Source organism: Vespa velutina, chromosome 2, assembly GCF_912470025.1.
Source record: "Vespa velutina chromosome 2, iVesVel2.1, whole genome shotgun sequence".
NCBI classification, from domain to species: Eukaryota; Metazoa; Arthropoda; class Insecta; order Hymenoptera; family Vespidae; genus Vespa; species Vespa velutina.
The window spans coordinates 588,043-610,743 of NC_062189.1; the positions used below are offsets into that span (position 1 = coordinate 588,043).

Consider the following 22,701-nt stretch of genomic DNA (forward strand, 5'->3'; position numbering starts at 1 on the left):
CAAATTTCGATGGGGGTACTTCGCGAATTTCGGCTTAACAGTAGAATCTACGTAATTATAACACACACATGAGTGTCGCGACGCGATTAGTATTTCTAAGGAGTGCGCTTTGTTCGAAATTCGGAAAGCACGAATTCGGATGTGCTTAATAATCCGTTATGTCTGAAGCGGACGGTGCAAATGGTGGAGCTATCTGTAAGAGGTGTGCCGTAGCTAAAGCTACGCATACCCTGTTAGTTAAGAAGCCAGTGCATTGAAGCGGAAAGGTATCGCGGATCGGTATCGCGGAACGCGGATTTTAGAGTAGAGTCACCGTTAGCCCGTGGGTCTCCACATGCAGCAACCTCCACGTGGTGAGACCTGGGTCGATAGTATTTGCAATGTATTGAAATCTAATGGTAAATCATGCAACGCAAGTACTACCGAGCGAATGGCTGCATATGTCAATGTATTTTCAAAATTATTTCAATCTAAAGAAATTTTGTTTCATTGATGACAACAGAGCAAAAAAGTTTATCTTTTACTATTACTTGTTTATTGTTTTTGTTGTATTTCCTCAAATTCTTTATTCCCAATAAGGAATTGATAATACTACAGATAACAGAGATGGTACATGATACTTGATGGTACTTGGTTGGATTCGTTATTGATAGAATTAGGATATGATGAAATAACTCAATTGTATTATGCTGTTCTAGCTCATCATTGTATAATTAAAATTTATAAGGAAATCTTTTGTCTAGATAAGATCGAACGAACGATGCATGTTCATTCATCGTATTGCAAAAGAAAACTGATCTGGTAATAGTCAAAATTAGACGAAAGTTTATTTTTATTGATATTCAATTTATTCAACGTTCACGAGTTAAAAATTTAAATCTAAGAGAAAATAAATTATAATTATTTTTTTCTTAACGCGTATAATAAACAGCCGTAACAAATTTGTCATGTTCTCCATTATCGACATTTTATTAACAGTCGATAGTAAACATTGTTACTAAATAATAAAAAATTAAAATCAAATTTTTCAAAGATACGTTGTTTAGTATAATAATGATTTTAATTTTTAATAAAAAATTAATATCTCATTATTTGTAAAGTCAGTAATTATAGTTTTATTTAGGAATCAACGAACCGTTTTAAATATTTGTCATACATTTAACAAGCTAAATATTTTATCCTATAAAATGAATTATACAATATATCAGCACAAGAATTTTGTTAATTTCATAATATCTATTTATAATAATAAAATAATATAAAAATAATTTTAAGTAGAGGGAAATTACATCAAAGCATAAGGGTAAAATACATATTATAACTGTAGGAAGATCTTAAATAAATTTAATTTTCCTTTTGTAATATTATTTAAACTTTAATATTCAATAAAGAAACCATCGTCATAATCATCATCATCATCAGAAAAATCTTGAATATTGTCATCTATATCATAATATATTCCAGGAATTAGAAAATCGTCCTCGCCATCTTCATTTGGTATTAAGCCATGATATAGCATATTAAAGCATTCGGATCCCGGATCACGGAAGTGCACATAAGGTTCTTGGGCATTTAATTTTTTCCCACATAACCAACAGAAATATGTATTGCATTTTCCACAAGTCATTTTATTACAACCATCAGATTTCTAAAAGACAATATTACGTAACATAATTTGAAAAAATAATTCATATAAATAATCATAAAAGAAATACAAACCTCAATAGCAGCATTACAATGAGGACAATGCTGACTATTTACATTGATCCAATTCTCTGACATTGTATTTTCTACTAATATTTGAAGTTGTTTTTTACCATATCTTGTTTCCATTTGAAGCCTTTTATTGTCTGAAGCAGCTTGATATTCTTTTACTAATTGTTGTTTTTCAGCTATTAAATAATACTCCAATTATTATAATTATTGTAATGACACCTAAGTAATTATCATATAGTCACACACACACACACACACACACACACACACACACACACACACACACACGTATGTATGTATGTTATATATACCTGAATTCACTTTACACGGTTCTATTCCATGATACACCATTTTACAATAGACACAAAATGCATATTGACAAACAGGACAGTTTGCCATTTGTTCATTGAGATCACGACTGACCGGGTATTGACAATGACGTCTTGGACAGTAGACTATATCTGACATAGTATCTAATGTAACATTTAACAATATAGAATCATATTTGGCGAACATTTCTGGACTAACCAAATCTTTAATCTGGAAAAGAAACATGATGATAAGTTATTTATATTAAAAAATATAACTATTATATATTTTTCCTATATAAAAATATATACTTGTCCGGGTGTTGCCTCAGAAGTACATTTTTCCTCGGGGCAAGAAATATTTTGTACATTTCCATCCTTAATCTTAACTTCTAAATAATCGCTGATGCAATGTTTACAAAATACATGAGAACATGGTAAAAATTTAATACAATGTTCTCCTAACTTATCTGTAAAACAGATTTTGCAAGTATACAAACTTTTATTAAATTCAATGTGATTACGTTTTTCATTGTAATCTATCAAAAATTGAATTGGATTTTTTCCAAAAGGACAATCGGAAAAGGCCCTTTTATCTATTTTTCTATGTTCTTTTCCTTTATAACGTTGTCTCTGCAATTTTTTCTTACTATTTTTACTACTACTCGTATCTTTATCAATAGTTTCTTTTATTTCGTGCTCTTCTAAACGTTTTTGAGAACTTTGATCTTCTAAATATTTTTGAGAACTCTGTACCTTTTCCAAAGCTATTTTATAAGTTGTATAGACAGAGTTCATACTAATAGATTGTTCTATATTTAAAAATTGTAAGGTTTCATGTTGTAAAAATCCAATCCAAACAAATAATATCTCTTGGCCCTTATTTTCTTCCCATAAACTATCTAATTTTTTGCATAATTTAGACAGTGGTGCTTGGCATAACCAAGATGTGCATAATGTAAACATGGGTGGTGAAGTGGAAGGATAATTTTCTGGTAAAGTAACATATAACGACAATGGTGGTAAATGCGATATCTGTACTTTCTCTGCTGGTTGTTCCGGATATCTGTTATCGCTATATGTAAAATAATATCCTACAGGAAAATTTATAAATATCTTGAAATTACATTGATAAAGTTTATCTTCATTGTAATATGAAAATTCTTCCTTATTGTAGATGCTTTCCAAAGCAGTAATCTCATCCTTTTGTTTTTCACTGTCCATTGAAGATCAATTATTTATTTTCGTATTTTGTTATCTCTGATCGTTGTTATCTCTATAAAATAACTGACAGGTTTAGGTTATGAATCTAATATATATATTACCTAACATTTTTAAGTGAATTTTTTTTAATACGTTACCATTAATATTAATCCCTTAAGAATCACTTTAATAATATTACGTTTCTTGTTTATTATTTTCAAATTCCAATATCGTAATATTACGTTTTATAAAAATGTTATCGTCTTTCATTTGTCTTCGCACATGCTAGGCGGAGTCTAAACGAATGAAATATTACTTAGCTATATTTAATACGTATAATTTCTTATTATATATAATACAAAAATAAAAGCTTCTTTTACCAAAAATAGTATATCATTCGAGTTTATAAACATTTATAGAGTAAAATTTAAAAAAAAAAAAAAAAAAAAAAGAAAATAAAAATAAATAAATAAATAAATAAATAAATAAATAAAAATAAAAAAACAGATGTAAATTTTTTACACATTTTTCTAAGATCCCATTATGAGATCTTGAAGGATTAATATTCTATTTTTTTATTTTTAAATTCAAATTATCAAATATATCGCAACGAAAGGAGAAATTACTTTTGATACCATTAACGTCGTCAAATTGAACACCCTTGAATACTATCAAGCTATAATCACGGATTTAACTGTAGACGAGTAAGAAAGGCTTCTCGATGTAAAATGTAATGTCATTTTATATTCGCAGAGAATATAAAACAAAGCTCAACCTTTTCCAACCTTAAGTACGATAATAATATGTACTGCCGTGTTGTTTCGAAAGTTCTTTTACTTTTTTCTAAATTCTCGAAGAGCATTAAAATGCTGTCTGAGATTAAATTTTTCAATATTTATATGAATTTACATCCAGTGAATCGTCTTCCTGGGTAAAAGTGTTTTTTTTTTTTTTTTTCTGTTTTCTTTCTTTCATAACATGCTTTTCCTACTACCGTTCATTCGATGTATAATAAGTCATAGTTATACGTGACAATGATGCTTTAAAATTCGTGATACAATAGAAATGTTTGATAACAATAAAATCATATTAATTGATTCACAAAGTATATCATTGCAACATATATTTATCTAACATTATCGGATTATCGGTTTTTACTTCGCACAGCTTCGTATATCACGTACGCGCGATTTCTTAGAAAATATTTATTTTTCTATATACAAAGGTTTACTTTTAATTAGTGTCAAATGAGTCCTGAGAGTGATATGTGGCAATTGATCCTTCCATTATCGATTGACGTTATTATGTCAATCGGTGCATATTTTTTTACTTTAAATTTGATTCCTAAATTAAAAGATCTCTTCGTTAAAGCTAACCTCTATGGAATTGATATGAATAAGAGGAACAGTCAGAAAATGTAAGTGATTAACAAAATTTATATGCATATAAAGAAAAAGAAAAAGAAAAAGAAAAAAAAAAAAAAAAAAAAAAAAACACTCGTTATTTCATATTACTTTTATCAAATTCATTCTTACAGTCCGGAAGCATTAGGCGTTGTTACAGGATGTATATTTCTCGTAACAATGTTTTTATTTATTCCCGTACCGTTCACAGATTATATCCTGAAAAATGAAAATTTTCCGCACAATGAGGTAAATTAATATATTTATGTAATTTTCAATGAATATTAAGATAAATATAACTAAATATAGAAAGAAATGAAAAATTTTCTAAAATTTGGATAATCTATGAAATTTCTTTAATATTTCAATGAGAAGATTAATGACTTATTAACTTATATTACAGTTTGTTGAATTTTTGGCAGCTCTACTATCAATATGTTGTATGCTGCTTTTGGGCTTTGCCGATGATGTTTTGGATCTTCGTTGGCGGCATAAATTATTATTACCTACTATTGCCACTTTACCACTCTTAATGGTCTATTATGTAAACTTTAATTCTACATTGATCATAGTACCAAAACCTTTAAGAATTTGGCTTGGATATTCGGTAGATCTATGGATATTTTATTATGTATACATGGGAATGTTAGCAGTATTTTGTACAAATGCTATAAACATATTGGCCGGTATAAATGGTTTGGAGGTTGGTCAGAGTTTAATTATTGCCGTCAGTATAGTAATATTCAATATTATAGAGCTATCTGGGGATCTGTGGAAAGCACATAGATTTTCATTATACTTTATACTTCCATACATAGCAACTTCTCTTGCTCTTCTTAAATATAATTGGTAAGTCAAATATTATTAACAGTATTAAAAGTGATAAAGAAATATTAAATTAATATTTATAATCTGAGGTAAAGGAGATCTATAATTAAAAGTAAGAACATAGGCCATTCATTTCTTTATAAGTTATATATGTATAAATCATTTAACATTCATATTTTAATCAACATAGTATTTTAGTATATAAATTCAGTATATAATATCATACAATATATGCCGAGTACTGAGTATGAAGTAATATCACAGTCAGAGTATGACCAGTGTCTCAATAATAGTCTAATTTAGCATAAAAATTTTCTATCAGCCAGTCATATTTCCACGTATTATTGAGTACAGTTTCAGGAGCAAAATACAAATCATGAGATTTAGAGACTCTTAAGAGGTTAGTTTTACCATCTATCCATAAGCCACTTCCTATAAGATCTTCTATAAAAGGTACATCGATCCTTTTTTCAATTTTGAGCATTTTTTCAGACTTTCTTGTAGTACGAAGATTAATTATAATATTGGCTGGGGCTTGACACAGATAACAATACCATCCTCCATAATGATTTAAGTCTCCAATAACTAAGCCAAGAACATCTCTTTCGCTTGTTTCTTCCAATAATTGTTTTTGGAGAATTATAGAATTTGATTTATAAGCTTCATGCATCAATCCGATAGTATATGCGTTAAGAGTTATTGTTGTTTTAAGTGGGTGTTGCCAATAAAAACCATAGATTAACCATCTTAGCCTGAAGCCAATAGGCTGAGGCCATCCGTCGTATACTTTAAGGAACATCAATGCTCTAGAATTTAATATTTGCTCTGGCTCAGTCATTACATAAATATCATCGTCTCTTAAATTCTGCACTACAGTCTTTACTTTCTCCCATATGTACTTAGATAGTACTCTCGATGGTTTGCGAGATTTTGTTGCTGCATTTATATATAAAATCTTATTTTGTTCCCGCTGCAACAATCCTTTAGATAATTTATGATGAAAATTATCTTCTGCACCATTAAAATCACAAATTACAAAAAGGTCAACTACATCATATAGTTCTTCTACAATAACTTCTGCAATTGCCGAATTATATTCGTTTAGGTAAAAAGTATGAATTATACGTCTAGCTATTTTACGATGTGTTAGTTTAATATTTTGTTTAGATGCCATGATTGCTCTCCAAACGACTTCGGGTTGTCCACAATCTATCCCATGCCAACCTTGATTACAAATACATTTTTCAGAGATTTCGTTAGTCCTCATTTTACGATCATCGACTCCATCCTTCCAACATATAGTATGATTGTATATTCGAAATAATTTAAAAGTTCTGATATCATTTAGGTATGTCTCACCGCTGATTGTCTGATATTTTGGAAGTCTTTTATGTATTGTTCGTTCTGTATGATGACCCTGTAATTAGATAAAAATTTCATAGTTCTTCACGATAATGTAATCTCTGTAGAATAATATAAATTCTCTTTACCTGAGTTTCTTCGAAGTTTACAAAACTGACAGAACTACGTGTACTGGCAACAACTATTTCAGATGGTGGAGTTGTTATAACATAAACCATAACAATAAGAACTTGTAAAACCAACAACGTATAAAGTAACGCCAGCTTCCCATCTAGGCGGGTCTGCATGGCACTATTCTCCGCGTTAAAAAAAATGTTCAGTTTTTCATTTTATGTCTTTCTATCTGTATTTTTCCTGAAGTAAGACATTTCTTCTACCTAATCAAATAAACAATATAATCTGAAAATTTAACGTTTATTTGTACAAAAATTTATACATTATTTCATTTATATGATTTTATTTTGTCATAGATATCAATAATATTTGATTTAATGGATATTCTAACCAAGTTAGTTATCGCGTATAAAAGTAAAAGAAGATCATTTTTATTTGAAATAATTAATACATGTTTCTCAATAATAATAATAGACAATATGATTACTTTGTGATCTAAATAATCGACGTTTTAAATTTTGAAACATCATGACAGTATTATATTACAATAGACAAGCTAATCTGTGTGTATAAAATTTGATATAAACTCACGATAAAACGTGACGAGGATTCAATGCCCCCGCGACGTGACGTTCAAGTCGTGACGTCACTGCTCTCCGACGTGCCATTTAATTTCGAATGGCTCCGTTGACTGGACGAACAGCAGCGTCCTCGCTAACTAACTAACGCCTTCTATTCGATTCTCGGTATTCCGCTGCTAGGAAGATCGTCTTTTGTTATATAGTAACGCATATTTTTAAACTCGCCGTTAACCGTACTTTTATTTCGATTCTTGGTTCCTTCCTTCTGAATCTTTTAGACTTTCTTGAAATCGTCTTAAACGTCGTGTAAAACCACGCCCGAATGCGCGACTATACTCCAGCCTCATCGTACGTCCATTCGTCAAATTCGTCGGCAAGCGTGATCATGACTATTCGTAAGGCGCATGCGTCTTACGTTGACCATTAGTTCGGCGATCGACGATCATGGAATATAAATGGAAACTATATGTTGCTGTTCGTTGACTAGCATAAAGTTTTCTATTTAGTTTTACTTGTATGCGTTGTTCATATGATAAATAAATTAAGTATGTACACATATATATATATATATACATGTATATATCATACGAATAATTTATAATATAAATTATTATTCGTTCCAAAGCAGAGTCGCTAATTAGTTTAAGACATCATATCTTTAATAATAATAAATAAACGGTATTAAACTTGTCTTATTTTGTTTAAGGTATCCATCAAAAGTATTCGTAGGAGATACATTTTGTTATCTATCTGGAATGACATTCGCTGTTGTTGGTATTATTGGCCATTTTAGTAAAACTACTTTATTATTTTTTATTCCACAAATTATTAATTTTCTGTATAGTATACCACAACTGTTCCATTTTATACCATGTCCTAGACATAGACTACCAAAGTAAGTTTTCTCTCACCAATAATAATATATATAATTATATATAGTTAAAAAAAAAAAAAAGAAAAGAAAAGCAAGAGAGAAAAACCAGTCCTATATTTGACTACAGGTATAATAAAGATACGGATAAATTGGAAACTAGTGTCACAGTATTTAGATATTCTGACCTGAATCCTTCAGGTATGTTGTATTGATAAAATTGATATATATATATATATTCTTTTTTATCTAGATCATGAAATGAGTTATTTTTTTAAATAGGTAAATTTTTAATGTGGGTCTTCAGAACCATAAAAATTGTTCAATGGCAAAAAAGTAATGAAGACACTGTGACTTGCAATAACTTAACTCTAATAAATTTTTTATTAATTAATATTGGACCAACAAGGGAATCTGCGCTAACATTAATTTTGATATTATTACAGGTATTCATATATTTCTTTATAAAAATGTTATACTAACTATGTATATATATATATATTTTTTTTTATATGAGATTATGTACACTTAACATATGAATCTTTTAGGTTCTTTGTAGCTGTTTAGCATTTGTTGTACGTTATCCACTTGCTTCAGTATTTTATGATATTTGAAGTAAAGCAGAAACAATAAATAATTATATCTGTGTGTAGTAGGTGTTACATTCTTCTTTGTATATAAAGAACTTGTAATAATATGTCTACTACTGTGATTTTTACATTAGATTAATATATAGATTTATAAACAAATTGTAAGCGTACATATGAAAGGCTTATACTTTATGAATCCTTAGTAATATAATTTCTAGATAAGACTGTGAAATATGTATATTCTCAAATTACATTCACATTTGTTTCACTGGTTCCTCAGTAAGAAAATCAAAGATATAAAGAAATAACTATCGTAATGTTATAAGTTTATGAGTTATTAAGTCTGTTGTATAAATTGTATATAACTTGTTTAAAAACTTTCTGTAATTTTATGTACAAGATAATACAAAAGATTTATTTCAATTCACAATTGGAATTTATTATCTGTTTTAAACAATACGTGTTATTTATTTATTTTTTTTTAATTTTTGAAAAAAGAAAATTAATACTTTTCATATTTTATAAGTTACAATTAATTTCAGTGTTTTTTCTTTATCGTTTAATCTATAAAAAATATACAAGTTTAAAACATTATAAATAAAATATATTAATGGAAATTTTACACAACAATTTAACATACTTTTAGAAATGAAAGATGTATAGCCTTTCATAAATACTGGATTTAGAAACAAAGCTGAAAATAATAATGTTATCTGTTATAGAATTTTTATAAATTGAGAGGATATATATATGTATATACATACATATATATATTTTTATATAATATATATATATATGTATATATATATATATATATACGCACATATATATTAAATACATAAAAATAAACAAAATACATTTAAAATAAAGATATCTAAAAAGTGCAATTAGCTGCATAAAGGCTGTTCAATAGTTCATCAGTAGTGGGAAATGTTTTCAATTGATAGAATATAATATTGTTATTCATAACAAACTTAATTGTAAATTAAATGCTATAGAATATTATAAAAGGTAAGATATTTTAGGAATTATCTCTGAAAAAATGTAAACTAAGTAAACTATATGGCAATATTAACAACATAGAAAGATTGTTTATGAAGAATATTAAAATTAAATCGTAACAACATAAAATCGTGTAAAAATATTGAAGAGTTATAATGTATATACATCACAAGAAAAAACCGTGCAAATAATAAATACATTTATAAAAATTTCAATATTTTTTGATATCAATCAATCAAAGCTGTTTGACTTTATATGCAATAATAATTATTGCAATGGAAATACTATGAATATAAAATTTATACTATAGCTTCATATAGGAACGTGTGCTTTTGCATTTGCACGAGCAAAGAACTGGTACATTTTCTTTTTTTTTTTATTTTATGTATTATACCTATTTCAATTTTCTTGACATAAAAACGTGAAAGATTTTACGACATATTCTGTAGATTTTTAACATCTGATCTGAATCTGTCTTGTATGGTAAACTGTGCTTTTGCTCCATCCCTTAAACTGTAAAGATGTGTAAGTTCCATTGATGTGCGACTTAGTGCTAAAGCCTTATCAAACAGTTCTATTGCTTCTTTATAATTTCCTCTATAAAAGAAAGTACACGCATGATTATAAAAGCATCATAAATTATATATATATATATATATATATATATGTGTGTGTATGCACGCGCGCGCACACACACAGGTTATGTTAAAAAGTGTCAGACTTATATTAAAAATTATATATACCTTTGTACTTCTATCGTTGCTAAAGTTTCATATCCAAATTTACATTTATCATCAAGCTTCAATGCTTTGTTTATGTATTCAATAGCTTTATCAGTGGTATTAGTCCATTGTAACTGCAGTAGTCCTCTATGCACATATATACTGGCATTATATGGATCTTTTTCAATTGCTTTAGCAAAATACGAATCTGCTTTCACAAAATCCAACGTTTCTGACAATACCTATATTATACAATAATTCACAAAATATTAATCCATATAATATATGATGGCTATAGAATATATAATATACCTCAGCATATAATGTATAGCATTCGGGATAGTCAGGGAATTTTTCAAATGCTTTTTCAAAATTTTTTAAACAACTTTCTACCAACAGTACATCTCTTTTGACTATAGCATAACGATAATCTGTATAACATTTTTGTACATATGCTAGTCCAAAATCAGGATTTAAATCCACAGCTTTTTGAAAATCTTCTTTCGCTTCGTCTATTTTTTCCATAAGTAAGTTTACCTATATTTATATATAATATAAAATTTAATTATTCGTGTTGAAAAATATATCATTTATACAATTTAATTAACGGACACATTACCTGTCCTCTATGATGATAAATATCACAACAATTTGGATCAATATTAACAGCTAAATCAAAATCAATGAAACTTTTTTCTGGATTTTCAAGTTGCATATGTAAGCTTGCTCTTTTGATTAAAGCATTAACTTTTATTTCTTTAGATGCATCAGTTGAATTTACAATTTTTTCAAAATCTTCTAATGCCGCATCATGTTTCCCTAAAAGCAAATAAAATGTTGCTCTGAGAAGTAACATTTCCATTTTCCATGGTAGGACGTCTAATTGTTCGCTATCAATTTCATTTGTACAAAGTGATATTATGTTATCATAATCTTGATCATCTAATGCTTTCATGATTTCTGTAAAGCCTCTGCAGCATTAAAGAAAAATACAAACATTATAAGTTTCCATGTTGTTAAATATTTGTCATAAAAATATAATCATCAAAAAAAATAAATCATAATCGTTTGTGAATACTTACATAGAGGGATTATCATAGTGTAACTTTATGGATGTAGGAAAAATTGGATCATTATGAAACGAATTGATGTATGTTTTGACAAAGTGTTTGCTTGGCAGGACAAACTTTTTATTTGCCCAATGTTCTTGAGCATGTTGTTTACCTACAAATAGAGAATTATAGTAATTATTTATTTTAATGTAATCTAATCTATTAAAAATTACATTTTTTTTACCAAACTTACCAAGTTGTTTTAGAACTCTATCCGCTATTGTTAAAGCAGATTGATTGACAAATCCTTCTAAAACACAAGCTGTAGTAACATCTTCTAAGGCATGTTCCAAATCATTGCTATGTTCTAGAGCTCTTCCTCTACGTAAAAATGCTTTTGCGTATCTTGGATTTAATTCTAATGCTTTTGTACAATCCGCTTTTACCGCGCTATATTTTCTCTATAAAATAATATCTCATATATATATATATATATATATATATATATATATATATATATATATATATATATATTTATTTATTTATATTTATATTATTATAAATATATATATATATATATATATATGTATATATATATATATATAAATATTTAATATATCACCTATAATTGGTGTAATTGAATTGAACAAAATTTTTACCAAATGTTCATAAGCTGCAGCTCTATTTTGATAATATATGGCAAGTTCTTCCTTATTATCTTTTGGACAGGTATCGATAGCATTATTGTATAAAGCTATTGCTTCATCGTATTTTCCCATTTTAAAGTAAACATTGCCCTCATCCTTGAATTTTTGGGCCTTTTCTAAAGGAGTCTACAATAAAAGAATTTTCATTTTAAGTGATCAAAAATGTTCAATTATATCTTATAAGTTTCTTTAACAATTTATATAATGTAATAAGACATGAAGAGATTTTTTAATGTTTGATATATGACAACATCATTTAAAAAAGAATCCAATAAATTGAGTAAATATCAAATAAGCACTTTCGCAATTGATACTAATTAAATTAAGTATATATGATATCATGACTTAATGGATTATATCAAAAGGATGACAAAAATTAATAGACATATTTTTATAAATCAGACATTTATGATATTGTGTATATGTGTGTATCTTAATACATATATATTTATTCGTTAAATCTTATTTATATAATTTCCACAATCAATGAAAAGCCTCATGGTATTCTAACCTCGATTTGTGATGCATTTTCGGATTTTAAATTGCAATCTTCATCTATTGAAATTTGCTTGTCAGTCTTAGTACCATTTTCTCGAGAGCTATATTTTGATTTACCACGTTCTGGTTTAGAGGATGGCTTTGTACTACTTTTATAATACATGTAGCCAAGTCCTAAGGCTACCGGGGCTCCTACCGCTAAAGCGAGTTGCCATTTTGGTAATGCACTGCTGGTTATACTACCCACACTGTTTGCTGCTGGCATGTTTTAAATTAATCTAATTACTCTCCAAAATTGCTTTTTTCTTTATTTCTTCTTTATAAATTGCTTCCCGTTTGCTCTCACCGATACGCTATTGGAGAGCGTTTAGATAGCCAGAGTTGCGTGGTCATGCGGAATGACGTATTACGAAAGAAAAAAGAAAAAAGAAATTTTTAATTCTAGTTCATTCCAATTCACTTTAATAAGTCCCAATACAGAAAATCATGTACATTTCCTACAACTACGTTCCACCCTACGATTAATCACAATCGTTCTGTGAACCACTTCAACTCCTTAAGAAGCGCTATAAAAGGTTTAAGGCTTACGTTTAGTTCTTCATTCCGCCATTTCGAGAAGTTGTCGCTGTTATTCGTTGTCATGGATTATCTTCTCTTTGCTTTTATATTATTTCTCTTTATTTTTTTCAACTTTAAAGATTACAAAGCAATTTTATTATTTTCAAATTTTTCCATTATAAATTTTTCCAAATTTTCTACTTCTATTTTCTATTTGAGCACAATGATAGATACAGAGTAATGGTAATTACCTTTTTTAATCCGTTCGTGCATAATCATTCTTGTGAAACAATAAAAGTACAAAAAAGAATAAGCCTAATTAAAATAAATATGATATATTTAACGAAATAATCTCTTAATCGTTAATATTGTTTTTATTAATTCTAATCGTCATTCATTTTTAAGAATATACATTTGAATGATGTTTTAGGTTCAACGATTATGCGCTCTTTTATATGCGCATGCGCAAGATTTTCCCGGAAAGATGTTCTGTCAACAGGAACGGTGTTTTATCTACTTTCATACCAGAAGCTTGTTAAATTTTAAAGAGGTTATGAAGTTTGAGAATCGTCACAAAAGTTATCAAACTTTTCGGATGATGCTTATTAGTCGGAGGCATACAGTATATGCAAATAAATATAATTAGAAAACGTTATTTCTTTTAAGCCAATATTGTATCACGTTTTAATTGTGACACTTATCAAAATGGCAATACAAGAAGAAGGCAAGACGTGGTACGTCTTTGTAACAACATATTATTTTTTAATATCTTTAGTTTTCGTAACGATATTTATATATTATGCGATTTAACGTTGCTCTTTGTTTATTAAATTTAAACAATCTAATTGATTTGTTAATATTCATACGTATTGTCAATTTATCATATGTTTGTTGTGATATTCACTAGATTATTTACTATTTAATTTATATATGTATTTTTAATATGTGAATTTAAATAACATTACCGATATATAAAAATAATTTAAATAAGATATGGGTTAAAACATTTTATTAAATTACATTATCGTATTATTAGTAAAAATAATGGAAATAATAAATATGGTAATGCATGAGGTTTATCTCACCATATTTTTATATCCAATAATTTACATATGAATATTATCACTTGATTTTAAGCTTCTTTATCTCTCCTATATTTTTCTGTATATATATATATATACATATATATATATATATATATATATATATATATATATATATACTTTTTATACCACACACACACACACACACTTTATAGTATATATATTAATATTATTAAAATTGACTTTTAAATATTATTACAAGTATCTGAGATAGTAAAAATATTTATCTGGATAATTAATATGTTTAATTGGAATTTATTGGTAATTAAATAGGGTACTGGAATTAGAAGCAGCATTGCTTGATACGGAAGCACCGTCTGCCTCTGACATATACGCAATTTGTAAAGGTCAAGCAGTTCCGGAAGATCTAAGACCAGATGTTTGGCAAGCATGTTTAAATGTTACAGATCGAGGTAATCAACTAAGTCAGTTCAATGAAGTCTTTGATTTACCAGAACAAAATATTATACGAGATGATTGTCAAGAATTTGTTGGTGAGTTTATTTTTGTTTTTTTTTTGTTTTCTTTTTCTTTTTTTTTTATTGTTCCAAAGTTTAAATTGATTTTTTACAGATAATTATTGATTTGATAATTTTTATATTATTTCATATAATATTTTTCATTAATATAGCAAAACTTGGAAATGACGATGAAGATAAGGTTTTTGTTGTTTCTGACTTGGAATCAATTATAACATATTACTGTAAAACTAAGGTGGCACAATATGAGAGAGGAAATGGTTGGTTAGAATTATTAGGTCCATTGGTAGCTCTAAAATTACCACGTTCCGCAACATATAATTTATTTGAGGCAATAAAAGAACTATATATTCCAAGGTCAAAATTCATTATTATATAAATTTTATCTGAAAAGTGTATAATATCATTCATATATTTTTATCTTCCGCAGAGGTGAAATATACAGTTCTGTATTGCGACTTTTGTTGTTATACCATGAGCCAGAATTGTGTTCTTTTTTGGATACAAAAAGGGTATCACCTGATCAGTACACAAAAGGTTGGGTGAATACTTTATTCGCTGGTGTATGTTCTTTGCCAGCAGTGTGTACAATGTGGGATTTATATTTTATGCAAGCTGATCCTTTTTTCATGTTGTTTCTTTCTCTTATAATGGTAATAAATGCAAGGTCAGAGAATATAATTAATTTCTTTGTTAACTATACAATTATTATATAAATATTATATATAAGATCGAACTTTTATTTTCATTTTCGTACAGAGAACAAATATTAAGCATGAAAGATGATGATAAACAAAGTATAATAGATGCCATATCAATGATGCCATGTGCTTTGGAGGCTGAAGATGTAACAGATTTTTGTTCATTAGCACAATATTACGCAATGAAAACGCCATCATCGTTTAAACATGATCTGTACCCTATAATGTTTGGTGATAATTATGAAAATAAATTGATATCGCATGCTTTATGTTTACCAGTATCGGCTCAAGAATTAGTAGAAAATGCAATTGAAACTTCGTCCGTGTCTAATAATTCTGTTGAATCGGTTAGATTTTTTTTAGTGGACTGTCGACCTGCAGAACAGTATAACGCAGGACATTTGCCAACTGCATTTCATTTAGATTGTAACTTGGTATGTTAATTATTACTATTTTTATTGTAAATAAATATTATCCAATAAGTTTGTTATTTTAGATGCTTCAAGAACCATCTGCATTTGCTACTGCGGTACAAGGATTATTACAAGCACAACGTCAAGCATTAGCTGTTGGTTCGCACGCAGGAGGAGAACATCTTTGCTTTTTAGGTAGTGGTAGACAAGAGGAAGATCGATATACTCATATGGTAGTGGCTTCTTTTTTACAAAAACACACTCAATATGTGAGTATGGTTACTTTAGGGTATCAAGGTATGATCAAATATATTTAATAAATACTTTTTATTATTATAATAAAAATAAATACAAAATTATACAAGATTTTGTTAAAATTCTCTAGCAATACATGAATATTTTGGAGATGAAGTGGTTTCCAGTTTGGTCGATCATAATTCACAACATTGTTTGGTATGTAATGCCAACATGTCTGAGACTAATTCAAACGAAGCAAGTCCAGATAAAACGAAAAACAATAATACTGATCTTTTCGGTAAGATTGGTATGGTAATGAAATTAAAGAGTCAAAAAGTGAAAGGGAAACTTTTCGATTATATTGTTAATCCTTCTGCAAGTGTTAATAGCAATATGGATATAAAGGGTAATAAAGATTTAGAATACATTAGACGATCAAGAAAAACGGCACCCGTTTTTAGTATAGATGATGATCAAGAACTAGGTGAGTTAATGATCAGTGCTTAACTTTTTTTAAGATATGACTTAACTTATTTAAATAACTAAAATTTTTGTTTAGATATGACAATGACCAATAATGAAAGTGAGGAACCTATTGAAGTTGTATCTATCCAGCAATGGATGAAAGATCCTAAATTATTACATTCCTTCAAGTGTCAAGAAGTTAAAGTTAATGGAGATCTTTGCGATAGGTAAACAAAATTTTAATTTCGAACGTTCTTTTCACAGAAATATGTAAAAACATATATTTATTTTGTATTTTTCTATTATAGTTTATTGTTAATTACCGATAGCCATCTCATTGTACTCCGTGAGATACAAGAACGTAAGGGTGCAGCACACGTAATCGTTAAACGTCCATTAACTAGTATTGTTAAAATAACATCTAGAAAACGACATTCAGACCTAATTACTTTCAAATATGGTACTACACAATATAATGATACAGTGATTTCTGATATGGATAAATTTCTTATACCTAATGCAAGTGAAGCAACTAAATTAATCACACAACAAATTCTAAAACAATTGAAAACATCTAACTAATGTAAGTTCTAAATGAGTACAATAATTGAATTATAGTATATTACTTTAATTGCAGAAGGAATTCATTTGAATATTTTTAAAGTTTTTAATTTATCTCATATAAATATAAAACATGAATGTTTATCTGCTTAATACAATATATATATTTATTTTAATAGTTAACAATAAAGTTTATAAGGTACTACAAAGTCGGTAGACCGCGATAACATTTATAATTAATGATAACGAAATTACATAATTTTTTTTGTTAAATTCATATTTCATACATCAAAATAAAAAAAAAATCTAGATTTTTATTCTATCATAGGGATACCTTAAAACTTGTGTTGTGAGCTAATGGCCCGAGTCTAGTCAAAAATTTGTCATGTTGTACATTATGCAGAAAACATAAGGTTTATTTCTAATAAATCATTATAAATGGGACACAAGAAAATATGTCCATATAATATGAGATTTTATATTTGACTATAACATTTAATGGCTTTCATATAATCATCTTGCCTTTAACAATGTTAACACATATACACTTTATATTTATATTTGAAGTATGCTGTATGAAAAAACATATTTCATTTCATTTCATTTCATTTCTTGGAAAATTGTATAAACTGGCTGTGATAGAAACTATGGTTCTATTAATAGACTTTAGCAAGCTTTCAATGCATAATGTACATATAAGACTGAGGGCTTAACATATTTGAAAAAAAAATCGAGGAACGGTATAATTGAATTGCAAATTTAATTAATTTCTAAAATTTGTAAATATAACGTAATTGTCATGATATAAATACAAAGGTATGAAATTTTGTTTATTCTTTTAGTAATTCACATTATTCGAAGTACTTAAGATATTAACTTAAAATGATGTAGTTACCAGAGTCAAACTAATAATTACTTTGAAAGATATTTTCACTTAATATAATGCAATCATATATGTATTGTACTGTCTGATAATTTTTGAAAATAATTTTTTTTAGATAAAAAGAAATAAATTCAAAATATTTTTTAATTCTAAATTTAACAAATTTGTCATCATGCTTTCTCTTTGAACATTATATAAAAATGTCCATTTGCCAAATGGATATTTGGCACAGTTAGTATATATATATAGAATATTATATATATATATATATATATATATAAATTTCAACATTATATGAATTATACAATATACAGATGAATCTTCTAAACAAATTCAAAGAAAGTAGTACTAACTTTGTATTGCCTTTATTCGTATACAATTACCATTTTTATGATAAATAAGACATGTCTAAAATATTTGCTATTAGGAAAATGATTCATTTTTTCTTCAATATACATATACACATACACACACACACACACACACACACACAAATATTTCAAAGTAAGGCAAAATATTTCTTAAAATCTAATTAAGAATATTGATAAAATCATCATCTTGATAAAATATTTATAATTAATAATTTTCTATGGTCTCACACAGAAAAAAATACATTTATTACTTTTATAATCAGATTAGTAAATACTGTTAACTACGGTCTTATATTAATATATTTATTTGTTTATTTATTAATTAAATGCTGAGCACTTTTAATAGAAAAAGACTGCTTTAAATGAATTGGTTTGCATTAGTCTAAACATATGATCTTTCGTAGCAGAAAATACTAACATGTAAAATTTGTTTATAGTATGCTATATCTTATTTGTACAATACGTAAATTTCGTGTTTGAGCTTCCAAAAAAGAATATCTTGATATATCTAAGTAAGTAAAAAAGATTATGTAAACATCACACGTATTGATAGAATGATTATTTAATGATAGATGAAGCATTATATAAGAAAATTCATTATATCATTTTGGAAATGTAAATAAGAGTATATGTATTATAGACGATGTATAATAAATAATTATAAGTGAGCAACTTATTTTTAATTATATTTGTTTATTAACAAAAATAGATAAATATCGTATATTTATCTATTTTTTCACCTCATTTTTATATAAAAAGGAAAAAAAAAACAAAAGGAAATACAAAATAACGAATGGATTGTCATATCGTATTTATCAGAAGAACTATTACTTTGTTATCTCAAATTTAAAAAAAAAAAAAAAATATATATATATATATATATATATATATATATATACTACTACAAATATACTGATAAAGAATATTAAGATTACTTTTTGATATGAAAGAAAAGGGTAGGGAGCGAATGGATAGTTAAGGCGACCCTTTAATGTCCGCTTGTGATTACAACATGACTCTAATATTTTATATTTAAAATAATGCTATAAAAGAGAGAAATTATAAAATGATATCTACAAATTGGGGGGAATTGTTTCCCGGAAGATGGAGTCTTGTCATTTTTCTTTCTTACATGGCACTTTTTATCAATCAAGGTAAATTTAAGGTTAGATTTTTATTTGTACTGCTATACTCGACATCTCTTCAGTAAAATAATAATAGATATTTTGAAAAATCATATAACGCAAAATACTCGTTTCTTGTATTAGTATATTTATTAATGTACCAATATACTATAATTATAATTATTAGTACATTAAATTTTGTAATATCATAATTTCATAATTTTATAATGAATATCTTTATGTACTTTTCGATAAGCAAAATCGAAGTGCCTCTTATATCATTTATCTTGATATATATATTATAGGAATTATTGTAACATGGTCTCAAACAAATGGTCAATACGAATATAATATTGTAGCAGTGGTATTGTTAACAGAAATTTTAAAATTAATTGTATCAGCTATTTTGTATTGGAAAGAGTAAGTACAATGAAAAGCAAATCTTTGATCTTATTGATTCAATATATTATTTGAAAACATTAACTTTTGTCTTTAATTTTAGTAACAAAATATTATCTCTTTTCCAAGAGATAGTAATACATAAAAAGGGTATGTAATGTTTGATAAATAAATCAGATTTAGTCAAATAATGTTGAAAGTTTCCATGTAAACAATTTAGAAATATTAAAAAAAATTCTTTTAATTGATAATTCTACATTTTTAGTGCTTCTACTGTACTTAATACCTTCATTTTTATATTGCCTATACAATAATTTGGCATTTATCAATTTGGCTGTATTTGATCCAACAACTTATTATGTTCTATTGCAATTTCGGGTTGTTATGACAGGAATTATTTTTCAGGTATGTATCAATAAATATTTTTCCATATCAGTCATTTTATAATATTTATTTACTTCTCAGCTCATCTTTAAAAAAAAATTATCTGTAAAGCAGTGGTTGTCTTTGTTATTATTGACGCTTGGTTGTATGATAAAACATGTAAATATTAGTATGGATGAAGATGTTAGTACAAAATTTGTACTAAATAAAAATATTTATCTCATCTTTATTCAGGTTAGTCTCTTTGATATAGTACTTTTTTTTTTATTTGTTTCCAAATGAGTTATAAATATTTTTACCTTACAGACTTTTTGTTCATGCTTAGCTGGCGTTTATAATGAATATTTGCTTAAACAAGGAGCGAATATAAATATTTTTGTACAAAATGTATTCATGTACATAGATAGTATTTTATGTAATGTTATAGTATTTTTAATATTATTTACATGTCAAACCAATGTTACCAATATATTTAATAATATTGGATCTAGTATTTTTATGCAACCCAAAGTAATAATAATTATGCTAAATAATACGGCTATTGGCATTATAACAAGCTTTTTCTTAAAAAACTTAAATTCTATATTAAAGACATTTGCTAGCGCATTAGAATTAGTATTTACAGCCGTCTTATGTTGGATTATATTTGATATACCTATTCTTATAAATACAGTGATATCTATTGCCATGGTTAGTAATGCTGTAATTTTATATTCTCAAAATCCGGTTCATAATGAAAAATCAGCAGAAATAGAATCTAAAAAACCGTTGATGGAAAGAATTATATAATAGGTAAAAATATAATGGTAATTATGAATTGATTCTTACAGCAATACAGATAAAAATACATAATATTATCATAATATTAGAAAATAATATATTAACTTTGGCTCAGTATAAATAAGCTACACGTTTGTCTTATTTATAATAAAATACGTTTATTTTGTCTTATCGAACAATAATCAAAAATTAATTAAGAATATATGAATGTGATATTTATGTATTTTTTATAGTAATTGTTAAGTTTTATTTTTAGAAATTTAAACATACATATATATATATATATATATATATATATATATATATATATATATATATTCGTATTAAGTGTCAACATAGGATATCTACGAACAAAAGTATAAAAACATATGTCGTACAAATTATGAATACGTGCGTATCTGATTAATTATTTAATTACTTAATTTTCATTGTCGATTTATATGTATAATATATGTTATGTAATGATAGAGCGATAACGTTATAACACCGAATATGAACAATATGAACAAATGCGAACAAAATAAACACAAATATTATAAAGTCATTAAAAATGACGATATTAGTTGAAATAAATGTGTATCAAGTATTTTAATTTATCTATATGCATTATTATTATCTATTTTGAGGTTAACAAATGTGTATTTGATTTTATCAAAATATAATTGGAATTATAACTTATATCAAAAATTCATTGGTACACGCGTGAAACATCGTCGTCGATTGATTAATAATGAAACAATTAAATAATAATAATAATAATAAAAAGAAAAAAAAAAAGAAAAAGAATAAAGAGTTCTTTATTGTATCATGATTCGTAATTAAAGAGAGAACGATTTTTAACTTTCGAATAGTTCGATCGTGTTTATACGTATATAGAATGTATACGTGAATAATGAGGGAAATTATTAAAGAGAAAATCTCGTGATTGCGTTTGAATAATGAAATGATCAATCGCAGTCTACGCTAAAGGGAAGATAAATATTGAACATCGATAATGAAGGTATAAAGCGATATTGTTATCTGACCTTCGAGGAGCTACGGCTCGAAATGCATACAAAAAAAAAAAAAAAAAAAAAAAAAAAAAAAAAAAAAAAAAAAAAGAGATAGGCACGCATCGATTTTTTTTCATATAGCAAATATGAATGATGTAATAAAAAATTTTACGGATCTACGATCGTTTTCTTGCAAAGTAAAAGAAAGGAATTAATTTTTTTTTTCTTTTCAAATGACCCGTAAAAAAAAAAAAGAGAAATCTTCAAACGTTCCTATTGGTGGAACGATAAAGC

At 26.9% G+C, this 22,701-nt stretch overlaps 6 protein-coding genes across 12 annotated transcripts; 3 read left to right on the forward strand and 3 right to left on the reverse strand.

Moving 5' to 3' along the window:
• Positions 1-1,157: 1,157 nt before the first annotated feature.
• Positions 1,158-4,284, reverse strand: LOC124947145 (E3 ubiquitin-protein ligase RNF14-like). Of its 3 annotated transcripts, none has more exons than XM_047488884.1 (6): positions 3,854-4,284; positions 3,386-3,523; positions 2,337-3,311; positions 2,028-2,256; positions 1,720-1,892; positions 1,158-1,648 (listed from the first exon to the last, which is right to left on the reverse strand). In XM_047488884.1, exons 3-6 carry the CDS (start codon positions 3,246-3,248, stop codon positions 1,376-1,378), a joined length of 1,587 nt encoding a protein of 528 aa, XP_047344840.1. In that variant the 5' UTR covers positions 3,249-3,311; positions 3,386-3,523; positions 3,854-4,284; the 3' UTR covers positions 1,158-1,375. The 3 variants fall into 3 exon arrangements, with proteins under 3 accessions (XP_047344840.1, XP_047344841.1, XP_047344839.1); XM_047488885.1 differs by having other exon boundaries at positions 1,159-1,648; positions 2,337-3,300; positions 3,863-4,282; XM_047488883.1 differs by having other exon boundaries at positions 1,159-1,648; positions 2,337-3,300; positions 3,854-4,282.
• Positions 3,926-9,135, forward strand: LOC124947148 (UDP-N-acetylglucosamine--dolichyl-phosphate N-acetylglucosaminephosphotransferase). Its single transcript, XM_047488891.1, has 7 exons — positions 3,926-4,644; positions 4,765-4,879; positions 5,034-5,479; positions 8,222-8,410; positions 8,517-8,587; positions 8,669-8,832; positions 8,935-9,135. The coding sequence occupies exons 1-7, from the start codon at positions 4,475-4,477 to the stop codon at positions 8,998-9,000; spliced, it is 1,221 nt and encodes a 406-aa protein (XP_047344847.1). The 5' UTR covers positions 3,926-4,474; the 3' UTR covers positions 9,001-9,135.
• On the reverse strand, positions 5,524-7,926 carry LOC124947147 (beta-1,4-mannosyl-glycoprotein 4-beta-N-acetylglucosaminyltransferase). 4 transcript variants are annotated; one of them, XM_047488889.1, is made up of 3 exons: positions 7,422-7,926; positions 6,949-7,197; positions 5,524-6,875 (listed from the first exon to the last, which is right to left on the reverse strand). In XM_047488889.1, exons 2-3 carry the CDS (start codon positions 7,105-7,107, stop codon positions 5,742-5,744), a joined length of 1,293 nt encoding a protein of 430 aa, XP_047344845.1. In that variant the 5' UTR covers positions 7,108-7,197; positions 7,422-7,926; the 3' UTR covers positions 5,524-5,741. The 4 variants fall into 4 exon arrangements, with proteins under 4 accessions (XP_047344845.1, XP_047344844.1, XP_047344843.1 ...); XM_047488888.1 differs by having other exon boundaries at positions 6,949-7,219; XM_047488887.1 differs by having other exon boundaries at positions 7,526-7,925.
• Positions 8,483-13,563, reverse strand: LOC124947144 (mitochondrial import receptor subunit TOM70). 2 transcript variants are annotated; one of them, XM_047488882.1, is made up of 9 exons: positions 13,450-13,563; positions 12,971-13,310; positions 12,412-12,585; positions 12,006-12,213; positions 11,783-11,924; positions 11,320-11,671; positions 11,013-11,237; positions 10,722-10,942; positions 8,483-10,575 (listed from the first exon to the last, which is right to left on the reverse strand). In XM_047488882.1, the coding sequence occupies exons 2-9, from the start codon at positions 13,220-13,222 to the stop codon at positions 10,410-10,412; spliced, it is 1,740 nt and encodes a 579-aa protein (XP_047344838.1). In that variant the 5' UTR covers positions 13,223-13,310; positions 13,450-13,563; the 3' UTR covers positions 8,483-10,409. The 2 variants fall into 2 exon arrangements, with proteins under 2 accessions (XP_047344838.1, XP_047344837.1); XM_047488881.1 differs by having other exon boundaries at positions 12,971-13,539.
• A 421-nt stretch (positions 13,564-13,984) lies between these two features.
• LOC124947143 (TBC1 domain family member 23) lies at positions 13,985-19,404 on the forward strand. Its single transcript, XM_047488880.1, has 9 exons — positions 13,985-14,249; positions 14,892-15,112; positions 15,250-15,454; positions 15,528-15,764; positions 15,857-16,232; positions 16,295-16,508; positions 16,597-16,932; positions 17,008-17,140; positions 17,222-19,404. The coding sequence occupies exons 1-9, from the start codon at positions 14,221-14,223 to the stop codon at positions 17,493-17,495; spliced, it is 2,025 nt and encodes a 674-aa protein (XP_047344836.1). The 5' UTR covers positions 13,985-14,220; the 3' UTR covers positions 17,496-19,404.
• A 274-nt stretch (positions 19,405-19,678) lies between these two features.
• Positions 19,679-22,541, forward strand: LOC124947150 (UDP-galactose transporter senju). Its single transcript, XM_047488893.1, has 6 exons — positions 19,679-19,882; positions 20,158-20,272; positions 20,355-20,401; positions 20,517-20,656; positions 20,717-20,869; positions 20,942-22,541. The coding sequence occupies exons 1-6, from the start codon at positions 19,795-19,797 to the stop codon at positions 21,422-21,424; spliced, it is 1,026 nt and encodes a 341-aa protein (XP_047344849.1). The 5' UTR covers positions 19,679-19,794; the 3' UTR covers positions 21,425-22,541.
• The last annotated feature ends 160 nt before the right edge of the window (positions 22,542-22,701 follow it).

Excerpts from the sequence above, each read along its gene's own strand:
- LOC124947150 (XM_047488893.1), top strand. The coding sequence starts at position 19,795 with ATGATATCTACAAATTGGGGGGAATTGTTTCCCGGAAGATGGAGTCTT. Across the intron at positions 20,273-20,354 it reads GCTATTTTGTATTGGAAAGA|TAACAAAATATTATCTCTTT; the intron begins GTAAGTACAATG and ends CTTTAATTTTAG. Across the intron at positions 20,870-20,941 it reads TTTATCTCATCTTTATTCAG|ACTTTTTGTTCATGCTTAGC; the intron begins GTTAGTCTCTTT and ends TTTACCTTACAG.
- LOC124947147 (XM_047488889.1), bottom strand. The coding sequence starts at position 7,107 with ATGCAGACCCGCCTAGATGGGAAGCTGGCGTTACTTTATACGTTGTTG. Across the intron at positions 6,876-6,948 it reads TAAACTTCGAAGAAACTCAG|GGTCATCATACAGAACGAAC; the intron begins GTAAAGAGAATT and ends ATCTAATTACAG.
- LOC124947148 (XM_047488891.1), top strand. The coding sequence starts at position 4,475 with ATGAGTCCTGAGAGTGATATGTGGCAATTGATCCTTCCATTATCGATT. Across the intron at positions 4,880-5,033 it reads AAAATTTTCCGCACAATGAG|TTTGTTGAATTTTTGGCAGC; the intron begins GTAAATTAATAT and ends CTTATATTACAG. Across the intron at positions 5,480-8,221 it reads GCTCTTCTTAAATATAATTG|GTATCCATCAAAAGTATTCG; the intron begins GTAAGTCAAATA and ends ATTTTGTTTAAG.
- LOC124947145 (XM_047488884.1), bottom strand. The coding sequence starts at position 3,248 with ATGGACAGTGAAAAACAAAAGGATGAGATTACTGCTTTGGAAAGCATC. Across the intron at positions 1,893-2,027 it reads ACCGTGTAAAGTGAATTCAG|CTGAAAAACAACAATTAGTA; the intron begins GTATATATAACA and ends ATTATTTAATAG. Across the intron at positions 1,649-1,719 it reads ATTGTAATGCTGCTATTGAG|AAATCTGATGGTTGTAATAA; the intron begins GTTTGTATTTCT and ends ATTGTCTTTTAG.
- LOC124947144 (XM_047488882.1), bottom strand. The coding sequence starts at position 13,222 with ATGCCAGCAGCAAACAGTGTGGGTAGTATAACCAGCAGTGCATTACCA. Across the intron at positions 12,586-12,970 it reads AAAATGCATCACAAATCGAG|ACTCCTTTAGAAAAGGCCCA; the intron begins GTTAGAATACCA and ends CTTTTATTGTAG. Across the intron at positions 11,672-11,782 it reads CACTATGATAATCCCTCTAT|AGGCTTTACAGAAATCATGA; the intron begins GTAAGTATTCAC and ends TTAATGCTGCAG.
- LOC124947143 (XM_047488880.1), top strand. The coding sequence starts at position 14,221 with ATGGCAATACAAGAAGAAGGCAAGACGTG. Across the intron at positions 15,455-15,527 it reads AAAGAACTATATATTCCAAG|AGGTGAAATATACAGTTCTG; the intron begins GTCAAAATTCAT and ends TATCTTCCGCAG. Across the intron at positions 16,933-17,007 it reads AGATGATGATCAAGAACTAG|ATATGACAATGACCAATAAT; the intron begins GTGAGTTAATGA and ends ATTTTTGTTTAG.